Source organism: Thunnus thynnus, chromosome 12 (genome assembly GCF_963924715.1).
Source record: "Thunnus thynnus chromosome 12, fThuThy2.1, whole genome shotgun sequence".
Taxonomy (NCBI): domain Eukaryota; kingdom Metazoa; phylum Chordata; class Actinopteri; order Scombriformes; family Scombridae; genus Thunnus; species Thunnus thynnus.
Genome location: NC_089528.1, coordinates 27,944,634 through 27,959,720, shown reverse-complemented (window position 1 = coordinate 27,959,720; position 15,087 = coordinate 27,944,634). Strand labels below are relative to the sequence as shown.

The following is a 15,087-nucleotide window of genomic DNA, read 5'->3' as shown; positions in this document are numbered from 1 at the left end:
ATATAGTTTCATTTTCAAAAAAGCTTCAATAATTTCCTGAAACATCTGATCACTGTAGTTTTTACTCAAACAGCAGGAAATAGTGCATTTGTTGGGGACCATTTGTGGTGGCAGATTAATACACATTTGGTGTTTTGGATAATAATAGAGGTCTACAGCACAGAGGAATAAGATTTATCAGGCTTTGGATACACACAGTACTTGTTAGCAGATCAGTTCATTGTTGATTTTTGTCTTTTTATGGGATTTGTTGACACCAAGAAAAAGATAGTATATCACCAGACTTCTCCTTTAAGTGGATGTTTCTACAGATTTGAAATTTTTTCAAGAACTTACCAAACTTTGAAGGTTAGAAGGTGAAATAGGCAAAACATTTTTTGTTTATTAAAGGAACTTGTGATGCTTAAAAATGGTGAAGATGTTTGATATTGCAAATATTTCCAGGTTGACAGTCAATAAGTGTGAATAAGCGAACTGTTTAAGAACAAAATAAACACATGTACATGAAGCCACGGCCAGCTACGACTGCAGTGAAGTGCTGCTTTTGATGGGTTTCTCCCTCCTCTCTGTGTGTTTGTAGTGGTTCTGGCCCCAGTCATTTCCCGCTGGGTGAGATCCAGCTGACGGTCAGACACAGCTCCCAGAGGAACAAGCTCATCGTAGTCGTCCACGCCTGCAGGTACGGGTCGATAAAAAAGATACATTTCTTTGAAAAATACACTTTATAAGGTCAGTGTGTTTACTGTGAGGTGATGTTTATTCTCTTTACCTCCACAGAAACCTGATAGCGTTCACTGATCATGGATCAGATCCTTACGTCCGCCTCTACCTGCTTCCTGACAAACGGAGGTCAGGCAGGAGGAAAACTCACACGTTCAAGAAGACCCTCAATCCAGTTTATGATCAGACGTGAGTCCCACTCTTAAAGGCACACTATGCAGGATTTTCCTAAAAAAACAACATATAGACTCATACAAAAATCCCTCTCAATCACTTATGACTTAATATCTGCAGAGATTTTGCCCTCTGTCTGTGTTTTCTCATTATTTTACTGTGTTCGAGACACTTCTGGGCGTCAACCTTTGGGCAGTGGGTGTGCAGCCTCCAGCCAATAACAGTGTGCAGGTTGTGAGGTCGGGACTTGTAGGGTAGCGACTAGGTTACATCGCTGTCTCCGTCTCTCTCCTCTGCTCTGCTCTCTGTCTCTCTGTCATGGATGTATAAAGAGCAGCAGGTCTGTGTGTCTGCTGAGCTACACACACGCAGAGCAGAGAGGCCACAGCAGACTGTGTGTACTAACCAAGCGGCAACCTCCGGGGCTGTAAAATGAAGCCAATGCGGAAAAAACTGCAGTTCCTTGAATGGCCACTTGAGGCTCTAAAAGCGAGTCAATCCCCATAGACCCCCATGTTAAAATGCCCAACTTTACAGCAGAAATAAACATGTTTACAGCCTGGTACAAAAAACAGTTTAGGTCTTTATAGCTAATTTCTCCTTTCATGACGACTGTACGGGGGTTGAATTGTTATATAACTCACCTGTTTAAATTTTATTAAGCCGTAAAGTTATGCATAATGAAGGACATGGCTGCTTTGAGTGACAGGTCCGCCAGCCGCTAGGTGGCTTGTTTCAGCCATTCAGCCTGCCTCTTTGCTCATTTTTGATTGGCTGGGAGTTAGGCAGAGTCACGCACTGCCAAGATGGCGACTGCCGGAGCGGCTCACTTTGAGCTTCAAAACCGCTCTTCAGAAACCAACGGGTGTCGTCACGGTAACTACATCCATATTTTTATACAGTCTATGGGACAAACACCAACCAACAAATCCTGCATAGTATACCTTCAGGTTTCCACTTCTGTTATTAAATAACAGCTTTATCAGCGTAACTGTTGTAAACTTACGGCGTTCTGCTCGTCTCTGTCCGGTCAGGTTTGAGTTCAGTGTTTCCCTTGTGGAGCTCCACAGACGGACTCTGGACGTCGCGGTGAAGAACGGCGGAGGTCTGCTCTCCAAACACAAAGGCCTTCTGGGAAAGGTAAACTGTGAAGTCACTTGTTATTAGATGTTTGTTTAAAACAGTGGAAATGATCTTGAAATCAATGTGTTTAATTCCAGTTTGAAGTTTTATGATTAATCCTCATGAACTTGTGAAGTTTGATGATCTGCATTTAGAAACTTAAATAGTCTTTGATTAAAGATATTGGAGTTGTTTAGTTCTCATGTGATGATTCAGTCGTTCACTCTGTTGCCCTTTCTTATCAGGTTCTGGTGGATCTGACCCACGATGAGATCACGAAGGGCTGGACTCAATGGTTAGTCTTTGATCTCCTACTTTTAATGAGCTTTTGATCCGTTTATTAAGATCTGATACCACAAACGCAATCAATCGAATCAGCTTTCATATGTGAAAACTGGATCTCTCTTTAAAATAAATCATGTTTTTATTTAGTTCAATGATGCATATTAGCAAAGTTTCTTTTTCATCAGTGCTGCACAATCACAGAAAAACAGAAAAAAGCTTAAATTTGTATCTAAAAGGTTGCAAAACTATCTACTTAACCTCATTATAACAGAGCTGCAGCTGATGATCATTTTCATCTGTTTAATCTGCAGATCAAAGAGTTTTTAGTAATTGGTTGGTTTGTAGATTGTCAAAAAATAGTGAAATATGTCCAAAACTATTTTCTAGGTGATGTCAAGTAATTGCCCATTCATCCCATTAATTCTCCAAAAGCCTGAAATATTCAGTTCATTGTCACATAAAGACAAAGAAAAGCAGCAAATCCTCATAATTGAGCCTCACAATTACCAAAACAAATATTTACGCAATTAATCAATTATTAAAATAGCTCAACATCATATCTTTAAAAAGCACCAGTCATTCCCAGTCATGTCACATGGATTTATATCATTATTAAAATGTTATGTAGCCTGCAGCTGCTTTCAACTGCTGCGATTTATTACTGATTCACATGAAAACGGTGCAGATAGAGGAGAGATTGTGGGGAAAAGTGTTTTCAATGGTTGGTTGTTTTATGACAGAATGAAACAAAACCGATCTGACTCCAGCAAGCGACAAACGTGGGCTAAATTTCTGTTTTGTCACGCTGTTGTCGTCATATTTTCATCACACAACTCAACTTTTTTTAAGATTCAGAATAGTTTAAATGTGTAGAGATTATTTGGTTTGGCTCCAGTGTCGCCTAAAAAAGTTCTGGTGTTCAGACAGGTGAGATGTTTGCTTGCATGCAGTCCTTCATCGTGACTCCTGTGACGTTAACAAAATATTGTTTTGGGAGTCAGTCTGGTTGCGTTAATAAAACGCTGTGTAAAACAGCTGAAAGTGTGTAAAGTAAAGTTCTCTTTCTGCTCCTGCAGGTATGAGCTGAGTGAAGACGGCACGACGAAGCCTCACCAACTATAGACAGCACCGACACGTCATCATCATCATTACTATCATCATCATCATCATCATATCACCACACTTCCACATGATACACTTCCACTTCATTCTACAATACAACATGTTTTTTTGTTTTTTTTAATTTTCATTATTTGTAATCATTTTTAAAAAAAAAAAAAAGGAATCAGTGAAGCAGCTTTGACATTCATTTAATCACATCAGTCGCAAGGCAAACCTCCCCTTTAAGAAGTGACAGGCTGATAGACTAAAGGGAGTATAAACAACACGTAGAGTACTATATATTACACAACGTACTGCGATGGAAGTGTATATTCCATATTTATAGAAGAAAACTATAACGGCTGTAGAGGAAAACAATCTATTTTTTTTTTTGCTGTTGCAGCAGTTTCCTGCCTCGAGTAAAGAACGACGGTGTACAACTTTGTAAATATGTACAATGATGCTGGATAAAACAGACGGTGTATTCTAGAAACGTGAGAGAGAGAGGTGTGGTCTCTTACTCGGCCAAATGATTGTTTGTAATTTTATTTGATTATTTTTTTTATTTTTTTTTATTTTTTTTTTTTTAAATGAAAAACATTCTGGACAAAGTTTCTGATGCAAAGCGGGTGCAGCAGCAGCAGGTAGGCTGTCGCAGGGGGGAAGACGCCACCAAAGAGACGCAAAGTATTTGATTTTTTTTTTTGGTAACACAAATGCTGGCTTTATTTCACTGCATCAAAATGTTTATTAACCAACTGAACAACATTGGAAATACACACAAATACTTTGTTAAATGTGATGTAAGTACCAAGTTTGTTTAGTTTGCTATAAAACACCTGTTGTTACACTGAAATAAGGCCGATGTAAAGTGTTACCTGTTTGTTTTTTAAACTGAATATTTGCACATCTGTGTGTTTTTAATCTGTCGGGGATCATTTTAGTTTAAACATTTGCTTAAAATGTACGAAAAAAAATGTCTGTTTTAGTGGGTAATTTTATCTAAACTAGAAAAAAAATAAATCTGTTTTTACAGCGCTAAATATTAAAAATTCAAGTGTCAAGAAATAATAATAAAACATCACCTTCAATTTTAACATTAACTTGCATCAAATTAAACTATTGAATGATTTCATTATCATTACAGTAAAGCCACCATGTGTAGAATTTTAAATTGTGCACTTTGGCGCTCTCTGGTGGTCGCATCAAAATTGTGACCACATAGACATACAATAAATTAAAACTAAATTAAAAATGAAAGAAAAGCAATCAGAATTATCTGAATTATAATCATATTAAAATTCTACACATTGTGGCTTTTAAAGAAGTGAAGAATTTTGAAATTTTTACAGACTAATCAGACATTTTTTTGTGGAGCTCCTACAGTGTTTTTTGCCGTTATCAAGGTAAACACTGCTACACTCACTATTAGTTGGTCACGTTTTGTTTATGAATCAACATGTAGTCTTAACTTGTTGTAAAATGTCATTTTCAACACGTTGATGCGTCTAATTTGTCGGAATTACACACAAAATGTGTGCGAAGCCTGAATGCAAAACTCGTGTTGAAAATGACATTTACCTTTTTTTTTGTTTTTGTTTATGTGTACATACACTTTTTTTTTTTTCACGCACATCATATTAAACACTGCTTTGACTTTACAGCACTCGCTCAGAAGGTATTAATCATGGGATTTACATCTGTAACAAACACATAATGTATACTGTGCACTTCTTGGTATTAAACTCATTAAATAAATGCAGTTATTATGTATGCGGCACTACACAGCCAAAGAGCAGCAGTTCTGTGTTGATAAAGAAGTAGTAGTGTGACCTTTGACCTTCAAAACACAAAATAGAGACCTTTGCCTCGTGTTCACATCAAGAAAGTATTTTATATCATCCGTATGTAGACTGTGTTGTTCCGCATTTAATGTCTTTTAATATTTTTTATTTGTGTTGCCGGGCTTGTCATGTGATTTATTTTATATGAAACTATAAGTTTGTCTGTAAGCCATCAGATTTGAAAGCGGATCCTCTGGGGTCAAGTTTGTCCTCTGAAAGGCGGGTTTGTCTTCTCCGTCTTCTTAATTTATCTTGTGCCTTAAAATTCACACGACCCAGAGACATTTATGTGTAAGACGAACCAACAAAATGCTATAATATGTTTCCCGTGTTTCAGAATCCTAAATGTCTTTTAAATGAATAAAGAGCTTTGGCTGACTAAGCGGCATGAAGCTGTACAGCAGCGTGTAGTTTCTGTCTGTTCTTTCTGTATTTATCTCTGTGGAGGGATAATTATTATGGTAATGTTTGCTTTGGTAGCCATGTTGGAGGCAACAGAATGAATAACAGTGTTATGTTTCTGAATGTACAACTTGGCTGTCTTGAATGAAGTATTCAGGTCCTTTACTTAAGTAAAAGTATCAATACAGCAATATAAAAATACTACATTACAAGTTAAAGTCCTTAAGTAAAAGTACATAAGTATTATGAGCTTGATGTAGTTAAAGTATTGCAGTAAAAGTAGTGGTTTGGTCCCTCTGACTGATATATTATTATATATGACATCATTAGATTATTAATAGTGAAGCATCAGTGTTAGAGCAGCATGTTACTGTTGTAGCTGCTGGAGGTGGAGCTAGTTTCAACTACTTTATATACAGTTAGATAGTTTAGTACAGTGGTTCCCAACCTAGGGGTCAGGGCCCCTCCAAAGGGTCACCAGATAAATCTGAGGGGTCGTGAGATGATTCAGTTTTTGGACTTTTTCTCTAATCTTTGATTTTTGGTGAAATATTGGATCATTTGAACATTTATTGAAATGAAAGCATGTGAGAAGTTTAGAGGGAAAAATCACTATTTGGTGGAGCTGTTAACAACTCATAGACATGTGAAATGTGACCCCGACTACACACTGCTTTTTGTAAGATGTCAAAAGCCAAAAAGGTTGGAAACCACTGGTTTCATCTTTAACAATGTGTTGTATTTTAAAAGCTTGTTATATTATCCATTGTGTCAAATCTTCATCTGAAAAGTAACTAAAGCTGTCAGATAAATGTAGTGGAGAAGAAAGTACAATATTTCCCTCTGAAATGTAGTGGAGTGGAAGAATAAAGTATCATCATAGGGAAATAAGTAATCAGAGCAACTTTACAATCAGTCTTAAAGGATCTTCTCTGGATTTAACAGATCTGCGCTTCAGACAAGAAACAATCAAACAACTGACACACCTGTCCTGACAGTCTGACCTGAACCTGAACACACCACAGCACAGGAGGTCAAACTGTCTGACGGGAACACCTCAGAGACCGAAACCATAAAATCAGGCTGTGACTGTGTGTGTGACAAAATCCACAGTCCTCCTTCTGTGCAAAAATTTATTTAAAAGTTTATCTGAAGCAAATATGAAGCTTCAGTCGTCCAAATGAGTCAAATCAAGTAGATATCTTTCAACGTTACAGTCTTTTTAGTGCCAAAGTTCCTCTTTTTGTTACTATACTTCCACCTGCAGCTCAACAGAGAAACACAAAGACTTAAAACAGAAACAGAAAACTTAATAAAAGATTAACTTTTAAATGCATTTTTACACTAAACGACTGTGTGGACACACTGTGGATTTTGGCCTCCATCACTTACATTGAAAGCACATTTGAAGAGGATCTTTTAATATCCAGTATAAACAGGAAGCATGATTACAACTGACTGTTGTTTTTAAAGACACACTTGAAAAACTGTGTGTTTGTCCTTTAATCAGTTAGCTTTGCAACATACTGTATGTTTCAGACTTTCATTTTGAAAATACACTCCGGAAACAGCGTGTCTGGCTGCGCGTGCCTTGACGTTGAGAGAGCTCGAGCCTCTTCCAGCAGCAGCAGCAGCAACAGCAGCAGCAGAAACGCCCTGCATCCTCTCCTCTCTCTCCTCCGACATCCATCCAACCCGCTCCTGCGCTCCTGCAGCCGCGGAGGAGCCACTCTGACCGGGAAGCAACACGAGCCAAAGCCCGCTGGAAGAAATGGCCTTTTAACACCTGAGAGACAACAACCAGGAGGAGAGACATGGATCCTTTGGCTTCTTCCTTCCTCCACCTCCTCCTCCTCTTCTTCTTCTTCGCTTCCCAAAGCTGCTTCCTCGCGTCTGCTGACAGGAGATTCGGTGAGTAAATTATGATGATTATTTCCTTGATGATAACCGGAGCTGCTTGCTCTCAAGAGCCATCTTGCAGACTATAGAGGAGACTATTTGTGTGTCAGGAGCAGGCGGACTGATTCACCTGAGCCGAGGACAAACAAACACAGTGACCCTGTAATATGTTTGAGCAGAATAAACCCACCAGTCCTCATTGAAGCGGATCAAAGCAGCGTAAACGCACCATGACGCACCGCGGAGACACTACAGCTCCAATTAGCCATTATTGTACTAAGCAGGCCCGTATGTGTCAGTCAGGACTGTTTATAAGAATTATTATATTTAAAAAAACATTTTCAAATGGAAATAAATATATACACTGAAGAAAAAACGTATAAAGATATTTTTAAAAAATAATTTGAATTACTTAAAAAGACTAAAACACGCACTGTTTACATACAGACAGAACAAAAATATACAAAATTTAATACTAATCAACAAATTACAGAAATGAAATTGTAACAGAGTAATAATAAAATAAAGCATAAATCAACATCTCTTTAAATAAAGCAATTTAGGATGTTTATAATAAGTCATAAATACATTAAATTAAAATATCTTCAATATAATTACATATAAATACTACTAATAATAACTTTCATACAAAAAATGCAGCTCAAAGTGCTTTAAATCAAGTGACTCACATAAAAAAAGACATAAAATGAACATAAAAACATGTAAATTAAATATAATATGGAAAAAACCCTCTTGGTAATATTAATAAACATAAGATAAAATTAAGTGAAAAATACAATATATATAATGTGTACTTCAGTGGTGGTAATTTGAGACTTACCAGGTGAAAACTAATATTAAAGTAAAGTAAAGTAATTAAAGTAAAGTATCTCACCACGTGTACACAATCTGTAACTCGGCGCCTCCGTCTCTGAAGCCATAAGCATAACAAACCTCCCTTTTCTTTTTTCATCTTACTAACAAAATATAGCAACAAAAATAGAGATAATACAGGAACAGGATGTCTAGTATATCTATAATATTTATGTAATTTAAAAAGTAGTGCAGTGGAAATAAATAGATTAAATTTAAAATAAAATAATAATAAATAATTTAAATGATCTAAGAGTAAACACAACAAAAGAGAATAGAACTGACATACTAAAAGAATACTAAATAACATTTAACAATAACAAATATTAAATACAGTTGGCAGCTCTGAGTCAGTGAACACTCTCTTGTAAACAAGACACGGCGACAACCGTCAGCGATAACATCAGTGCGAAGCAATGAAAAATGAGCTCATACATGCTCTCTCCAGTTTCCAGCTCCGCGCTCCTGACAGATAGAGGCAGATATTGATCTGAAAATATGGAAGTGTGTTTGTCTCTGCATGTTTGTGTGTGTGTGTGTGTGTTGACTAGAAACATTAATTTCTCTCATGCAGAGCGTCTATAAATAGCTGATATCCAATATTCCCCAACTGATTTGAGATTCGGAGTCTGCAACGATGACTGATGCAGAGATTGTGATGTGGAAGATGGTGAGAAGAGGAAGGGAGGAAGGAGCAGGAAGACACTGGTGTTGAGAGAGAGGGGTGTGTGTGTATATGTGTGTGTGTGTGTGCTGGGTTTCCAGACCCTCCTCCTCCTCCTCCTCCTCCTCCTCCTCCTCCTCCTATCTCCTTCAGATTACATAACCAGCATACAGAGAGTATGGCAGCCACAACGGACTCAGCAGCAAAACAACACAGAGCACCGAGCTGCATCTTTCAGTCTCCATTTAGACGCTTATAAATAGAAACAACAGCGTTCTTTTAGGAAAACAATCACATAAATATCATCTATAACAGGCTTATGTGCTTATTAGCATGTCTACATATACTTAGATATATCATGTCTGTGCTTTAGCGACCAAATGTTACTAATTTACTGCTCTTTAACTCTCCTACTGCGTAACTACACACCTATAATATCACCATGGTATTGAAAAATGCACCATAACTTACTCAGACAATCATAATATTGCTTTTATCTACATTAAAATATTACAAATCAGCTCTAAACATTACGTAAGGGTCACATCTACATATGTTTTTGGGATCTTGTGCTTTGTATAATAAGGGTTTAGTCTATACTGCTTAATCAATAACATGATAAGTATCTGAGTGTCTGTTGCCAAAAAGTGGATTTTTTTTGTAAATGCAGAGACAGCGTCGCTCCGCCTATTCAAGACTGGACGGATGCACTGTTGAAAATATCCTCATAAATGTTTTGCAGTGTTCCTTAAGGGACTGGTACACTAGAATTTTTTTAATCAAAAGTGACTTTATAGTGACTTTGTGCACGTAACGTCCTTACAATATTTAAGCAGTTCCTATAATGATCCTTCAGGGAGCCGTTGTGGCACTTCGTAATGAGAATATACAGACCTGGTTGTACTTTCCTGTTACTGCTGTACACCTGCAATATTCTTGTCGTAGATTTATAAGATATTTATAAGATCTATACTAGAGACTCGATGTAGTTCTGTGAGAAGAAAAAGATCAAAATAACAAATAGAATAAGAAGCTATAATTAGCATATTTGATGATAAATATTGCAAAAATGACTTCTGTTCTGCCTGAGAAGAGTATTAATGCTTGTAGTTGTCACTATATCTCTATTCAGATATAGACCTTCGTCCTGTTTTTTGAATATTTCAGGTGATATCTTTTAATGGCTCAAATGTGGCTCTCAAAATGCAAATATGCTGGGATTTATATTAATGTTAGACATTAAGAAAAAGCAGCACTGGAAAGGAAAGAAATAATGTGCAGTCAACTCTGCTGGGAGCAAGTCAGTGAATTTCTGAGTTATAGTTTTTAAATCAAGACCGAAACGTAACGATAACAACAGTTTTTCTGTGGTAAATGTGAAAATGTCCAGTTTGTGTCCAGTTCACGCTGGTTGCACAAACTCATTTCATGGCTATGATATATATATATATATAAATATATATATACTCTTCACAGTATTTGTGCTTGTTTTCAAAGAGGCGAAGCTCAACTCCTACATCAAATATTGAATCAAGCTCTAGCAGATGACTTTGTTACAGTAGAATATTGACTTTTCTCAGTGTCTTTGTTATGATATGATATGATCTATTTATAGATTACAGACACAAAACATTATCCAAGGGATGATAACATGTTAAAGTGAAAACACGTATTTTCCAACAGGGTCCCAAGAAACACTAGACATTCACCATAAAACTGAAATCCAAAATCACATGACCCACAGTTTAAATAAAAAATAATACATCAAAATACTGAGGTGTAATAAGGATAATTTGATGGCAAAATTAAACATGTTATTGAAGATTTCATTATAAATCTGTGACCACATTCACTGTTTTATGATGTATTTTAGTCCTACAAGACATAACAAAACACTTAGCTTAGCTTAAGATACTTAAGTACACTTGTGTACAGGAAGTGATGCGTTTCATTTGTTTATAATAAACAGATATTATGAGAACGTCATTAACATTCTGTACATTTTTTCAGATTTCTCTGTGATCTGTGAACACCAAGCAGCACGTCTGTTTAACAGTTTAACATCTTTAAAAGTGCAACTTACTACAAGTGAAAATTCTGATTCTGAGTTTGTCTTAATTAAATACTGATTAAAATCCTGTTGTTTGAAACCAAAAGTGACAAACAGTTAGATAATTTCACATTTTCCTCATGAACCTTTGCTGAATTTAGTGTCATTATTTTATTCTCAGCTTATAAGTCGGTTTGAGGACAGAAAGTTCAAACACTAAATTAGTTAAGTGGAACATTTTTGCAGATCCGTACTTCAGATGTGCCTTTAATATTGTATCTTACATCGTCCATCATCAACATTAGTTTCTCTTTTATGCTGGATATTTGCGCTGGATGATGAACTGGGAGCCCCAGTTTGCAGGAACGCTGCCCAGATGAAGCTCTGTGACCCGGTTTTAGGTTTTGGGTTTCAGTTTTTCAGTTTTTTCTGTTTTCTGCTGTATTTTAGCAGCGAATCACAGGCTCAGTAGAACAGGTGATGCAAGTTGCAAAGATAAGAGGTCATCTTCTCTGGAGTCTGAACATCCAAATGTATTTTATATCATAAGTACATCTCTTGTTCAAAGGGTAACGTCCTTTAAGGTGATTTTGCCCATTTTTGGGACAGTTTGAACTATACTGAAAATAGGAATCCAATAAGAAATTGCTGTTGTTTAAAGAGCAAATGATGTTAATTCACTCACTTAAATTCAGTACACAAGTGAGGTTCTGGTTCGAGAATATTTCTGTTTTGAGTCGACTTTACTTCTCTTTCTTATTTTTTATTCCGCTACAGTTGTCTGACAGCTGGAGTTCCTGGTTACCTTTTAGGTTAGATTTCATATTCAGAATGAAGTCATAAAATATTAAATGCTACTTGGGATTTTCAGTATGTAATTTCAAAATCTTTAAATTTTGATATCATAAGGCCTGCAAATAATATTTTTCCTCTAAAATCAGGTCTATGATGTGTTTATTAAACCATTTCACGTGTGATAAATTGACATTATATAGACAAGTGATTTTCAAATATCTTACATGATATGAAACAGCATTTTATGTGTGATAACTTCAAATGGGGAATTGTCATATTTCTAATGAAACTTTATTGATGTATTGATATGTACCAGGGTACGGAAGTACATTTTACTGCTAATACTTCTCTTAAAGAGGGCATATCATGCATATTTCCGGGTCTATATTTATATTCTGGGTCTCTACTGGAATGTCTTTGCATTATTTACAGTTAAAAAAACTAATTATTTATCTTATACTGGACCTTTATGCAGCCCCTCAGTTCAGCCTCTGTGTGAAACAGGCCGTTTTAGCTCCTGTCTCTTTAAGGCCCACCTCCCGATGAGCCCGCTCTGTTCTGATTGGCCAGCTCATGGAAGCTGCTCCTCAGCAGACTTCCCCCGGCTCTGGAGGCGACGTCAACAAACTATAGTAGTAGGATTTCACTACTTATTCTCGTAATTTACTTGAAATGTCAACTTCTCAAATACATCCATACATATTCAAACCAATATATGAGAGCGGACGAAAAAGAAGAACACATGGAAAAACCTTTGCAACAACTTTAAAAACTGAGGCTACGTAATGGACGGCCGTTTATAGGCATGTGCAACGAGCCAATGATGGCATGGTAGAAAAAACTGTCACAAACAAAGCGTTCGGATCAGGTTGAGGCCCTGGCTTTTGACTTGCAGGGAGCATTTCTACATACGTTAACCTAAAGTTTTCAAACATTGACCATGTTTAGCATAGATATGCAACATCATAACAGTATATAAATAACAGAAAATCACAAAAAGCATGATATGTACCCTTTAATGTATTGAGTATTTTTACATTAAGTGTATATTTAACAGCCTTCTTCTTTAAAATTAAAATGAATTTAGCTGTAACAGCTCTATAGAGTGAGTTTGCACTCAACAGGCATCACATATTATGCATAAATGAATAAAGTGACTCTCAGTTGCTCTTCAGTGATCCATTTGCTATCTCTCTCTCTCTCTGGGCTTGTCAGCTGCTGTTTGTCCATACAGTGATTTGTTATGTTTTATTATTGTAATTGTTTCAGTGTGTTTTCCTTGTAAAGCCTCTGTGTCTCTCATGTGAGCCAGAATTTCTCTCCTGGGATTTGAACCACAGACTGTATTCAGCTTCAGGACTCCTAATCATTAACCTGGACCTGGAGAAGGTCACCGCTGGTTTGCCTGGTGTGACCGTAGCCATGGCAACACTCATTAACATTTTATTCATGCTGATTGGTTGGATGGGTCAGGAAAGGGCTGAGAGCTGCTGAGGTGGTTAACTGTAACTGTGCTGTAATGCGTATTGACATAGGACATGGACAGGGGCAGGTGTATGGAAGCTGTTATGTCACAGCAGTGGAGAAATCTGATTGGTCAGAAACATATTCCAGTTGTAGAGCCCATAATGTTATTTTCCTTATTTAAATCAGATACATTTAGTGATCTTTGATGCCTTTTTTGATACCAACTATCAAAAAGTATAAAAAACTGTCAAATACTAAAGACTGGCATTAAATATCTGATCAGATTGGTAATCTTGTAGATTTAGTTAGAGCTGCAAAGATTAATAGATTAAGGATTAGTTAATCGACAGAAAATTAATCAGCTAATTTGTGATTTAAATCAAAATTTTGCAAACTGAGCGGTGTGCATGGGGCAACACTGCAAACAGTCTGGCTAATTAGCTTAATACATACAGCAGTAACACAGAGTTACTTCCAAAGCCAATGAGCATATTATTAACTAGGTTAGATTAGCTTGTGGCATTTCATAAATAAAAATGCCCTATTCACGGCTAGCACATCCACCGTGTAGTATTTCGCCACCGTGTGGAAGGCGTTCCTGAATGCTATCAGAGTTTTTGCTAACATTAGCGGTTCTGTCCCGCTCTTCACTGGATTTTGGGGAAGTTAACGTTAGCTTTACATTTGCCTAATCGCTAAAATTGTTTTGCGATTGATTTGTGTTGCACTTTTGCCGAAGTTAAATCATTTTGTTCTAGGCTTGGGGAAGTACGCGTTTACTTTGTGTTTTGTAGCTTACAGTTTCATTTATTTAATTTATAAACTTACAAGAAGTTAAGTTTAATGAGGCATGTGTGTGCTAGGGCAGCCATGTAGCTTGTAACGCTAAAGTGAACTGTTTATACCATTGACTGTATATGAAGATGATGATAAAAATGGAGCCAAAACATCTCGATCACCCCCTGGTGGCTGGCTGCAGCATAGATCAGAACTTTAAATGATGTCATATTAGCAAGATGGCAGCTCCTGGAAACGAGATACTTTGGCTTAACTTTTGCATAGCGGTCCATATTTATATACAGTCTAGGGTTTAGACCGCGTTAGCTAGCGTGGAGCATTTTGTTTCTTGGATCATGGTGCCTTTCCATCTGTGGTGCTTTTGGGGTCCTTTCCCACTATACAACACAGTGAGTTACACCCACTACACTTACATAAAACCCTTGCGTGGATTCTTCTGTGATGATGGAAATCACACAAAAAAGTGCTGTGAGAGGATCCCATTTATTGGTGTTGACTGGATTGACTTGTGATTAATCCATAAATTGATCAATCTGCATCTGCAAGTGTTCAAAGAGTTCAGAAACTGAAAGTGTAATGAAAAGCTGAATGCTGCCCTGATTCTGCTACAGGCTGTTGTTTCTGGCTGTGTTGATTGATATCTCCTCCTGTTCTGGTTTCCTCTCACTGCACAGGTGAAACCACATCTGTTCTGAGCATTTATCTCTACTGATATGCGTCTGTTTGGCCCTGCAGGGTTTCAGTGCTTCCTGCTGAATCACCTGGTGCTGTTTGGATTCACTCAGGAGCTTCTAGTCGAGTCTTGAACATAAAACAGCTTGTTTGAGTCATGCATGGCTAGCAGTATGTAAACATATTTTACATGTGACTGCTTGTATGTAACAGGTAAACAT

At 37.0% G+C, this 15,087-nt stretch overlaps 2 protein-coding genes across 5 annotated transcripts in view; both read left to right on the top strand.

Annotated features, from left to right (window-relative positions):
* esyt2a (extended synaptotagmin-like protein 2a) overlaps positions 1-5,649 on the top strand; it is a 63,918-nt gene extending 58,269 nt beyond the window's left edge. For all 3 annotated transcript variants that reach the window (XM_067606689.1, XM_067606691.1, XM_067606690.1), the window contains 5 exons: positions 581-679; positions 778-909; positions 1,929-2,034; positions 2,262-2,311; positions 3,378-5,649. In XM_067606689.1, coding sequence (XP_067462790.1) covers positions 581-679; positions 778-909; positions 1,929-2,034; positions 2,262-2,311; positions 3,378-3,423 — 433 coding nt within the window. In that variant the 3' untranslated portion in view covers positions 3,424-5,649. The remainder of the gene's footprint in view (positions 1-580; positions 680-777; positions 910-1,928; positions 2,035-2,261; positions 2,312-3,377) is intronic.
* Positions 5,650-6,809: 1,160 nt separating this feature from the next.
* Positions 6,810-15,087, top strand: part of LOC137194613 (receptor-type tyrosine-protein phosphatase N2-like) — a 251,576-nt gene continuing 243,298 nt past the window's right edge. Inside the window, exon 1 of one of the 2 annotated variants that reach the window (XM_067606684.1) lies at positions 6,810-7,559. In XM_067606684.1, the coding sequence (XP_067462785.1) occupies positions 7,463-7,559 (97 nt within the window). In that variant the 5' untranslated portion in view covers positions 6,810-7,462. The remainder of the gene's footprint in view (positions 7,560-15,087) is intronic. The other variant, XM_067606682.1, reaches the window with a different exon arrangement.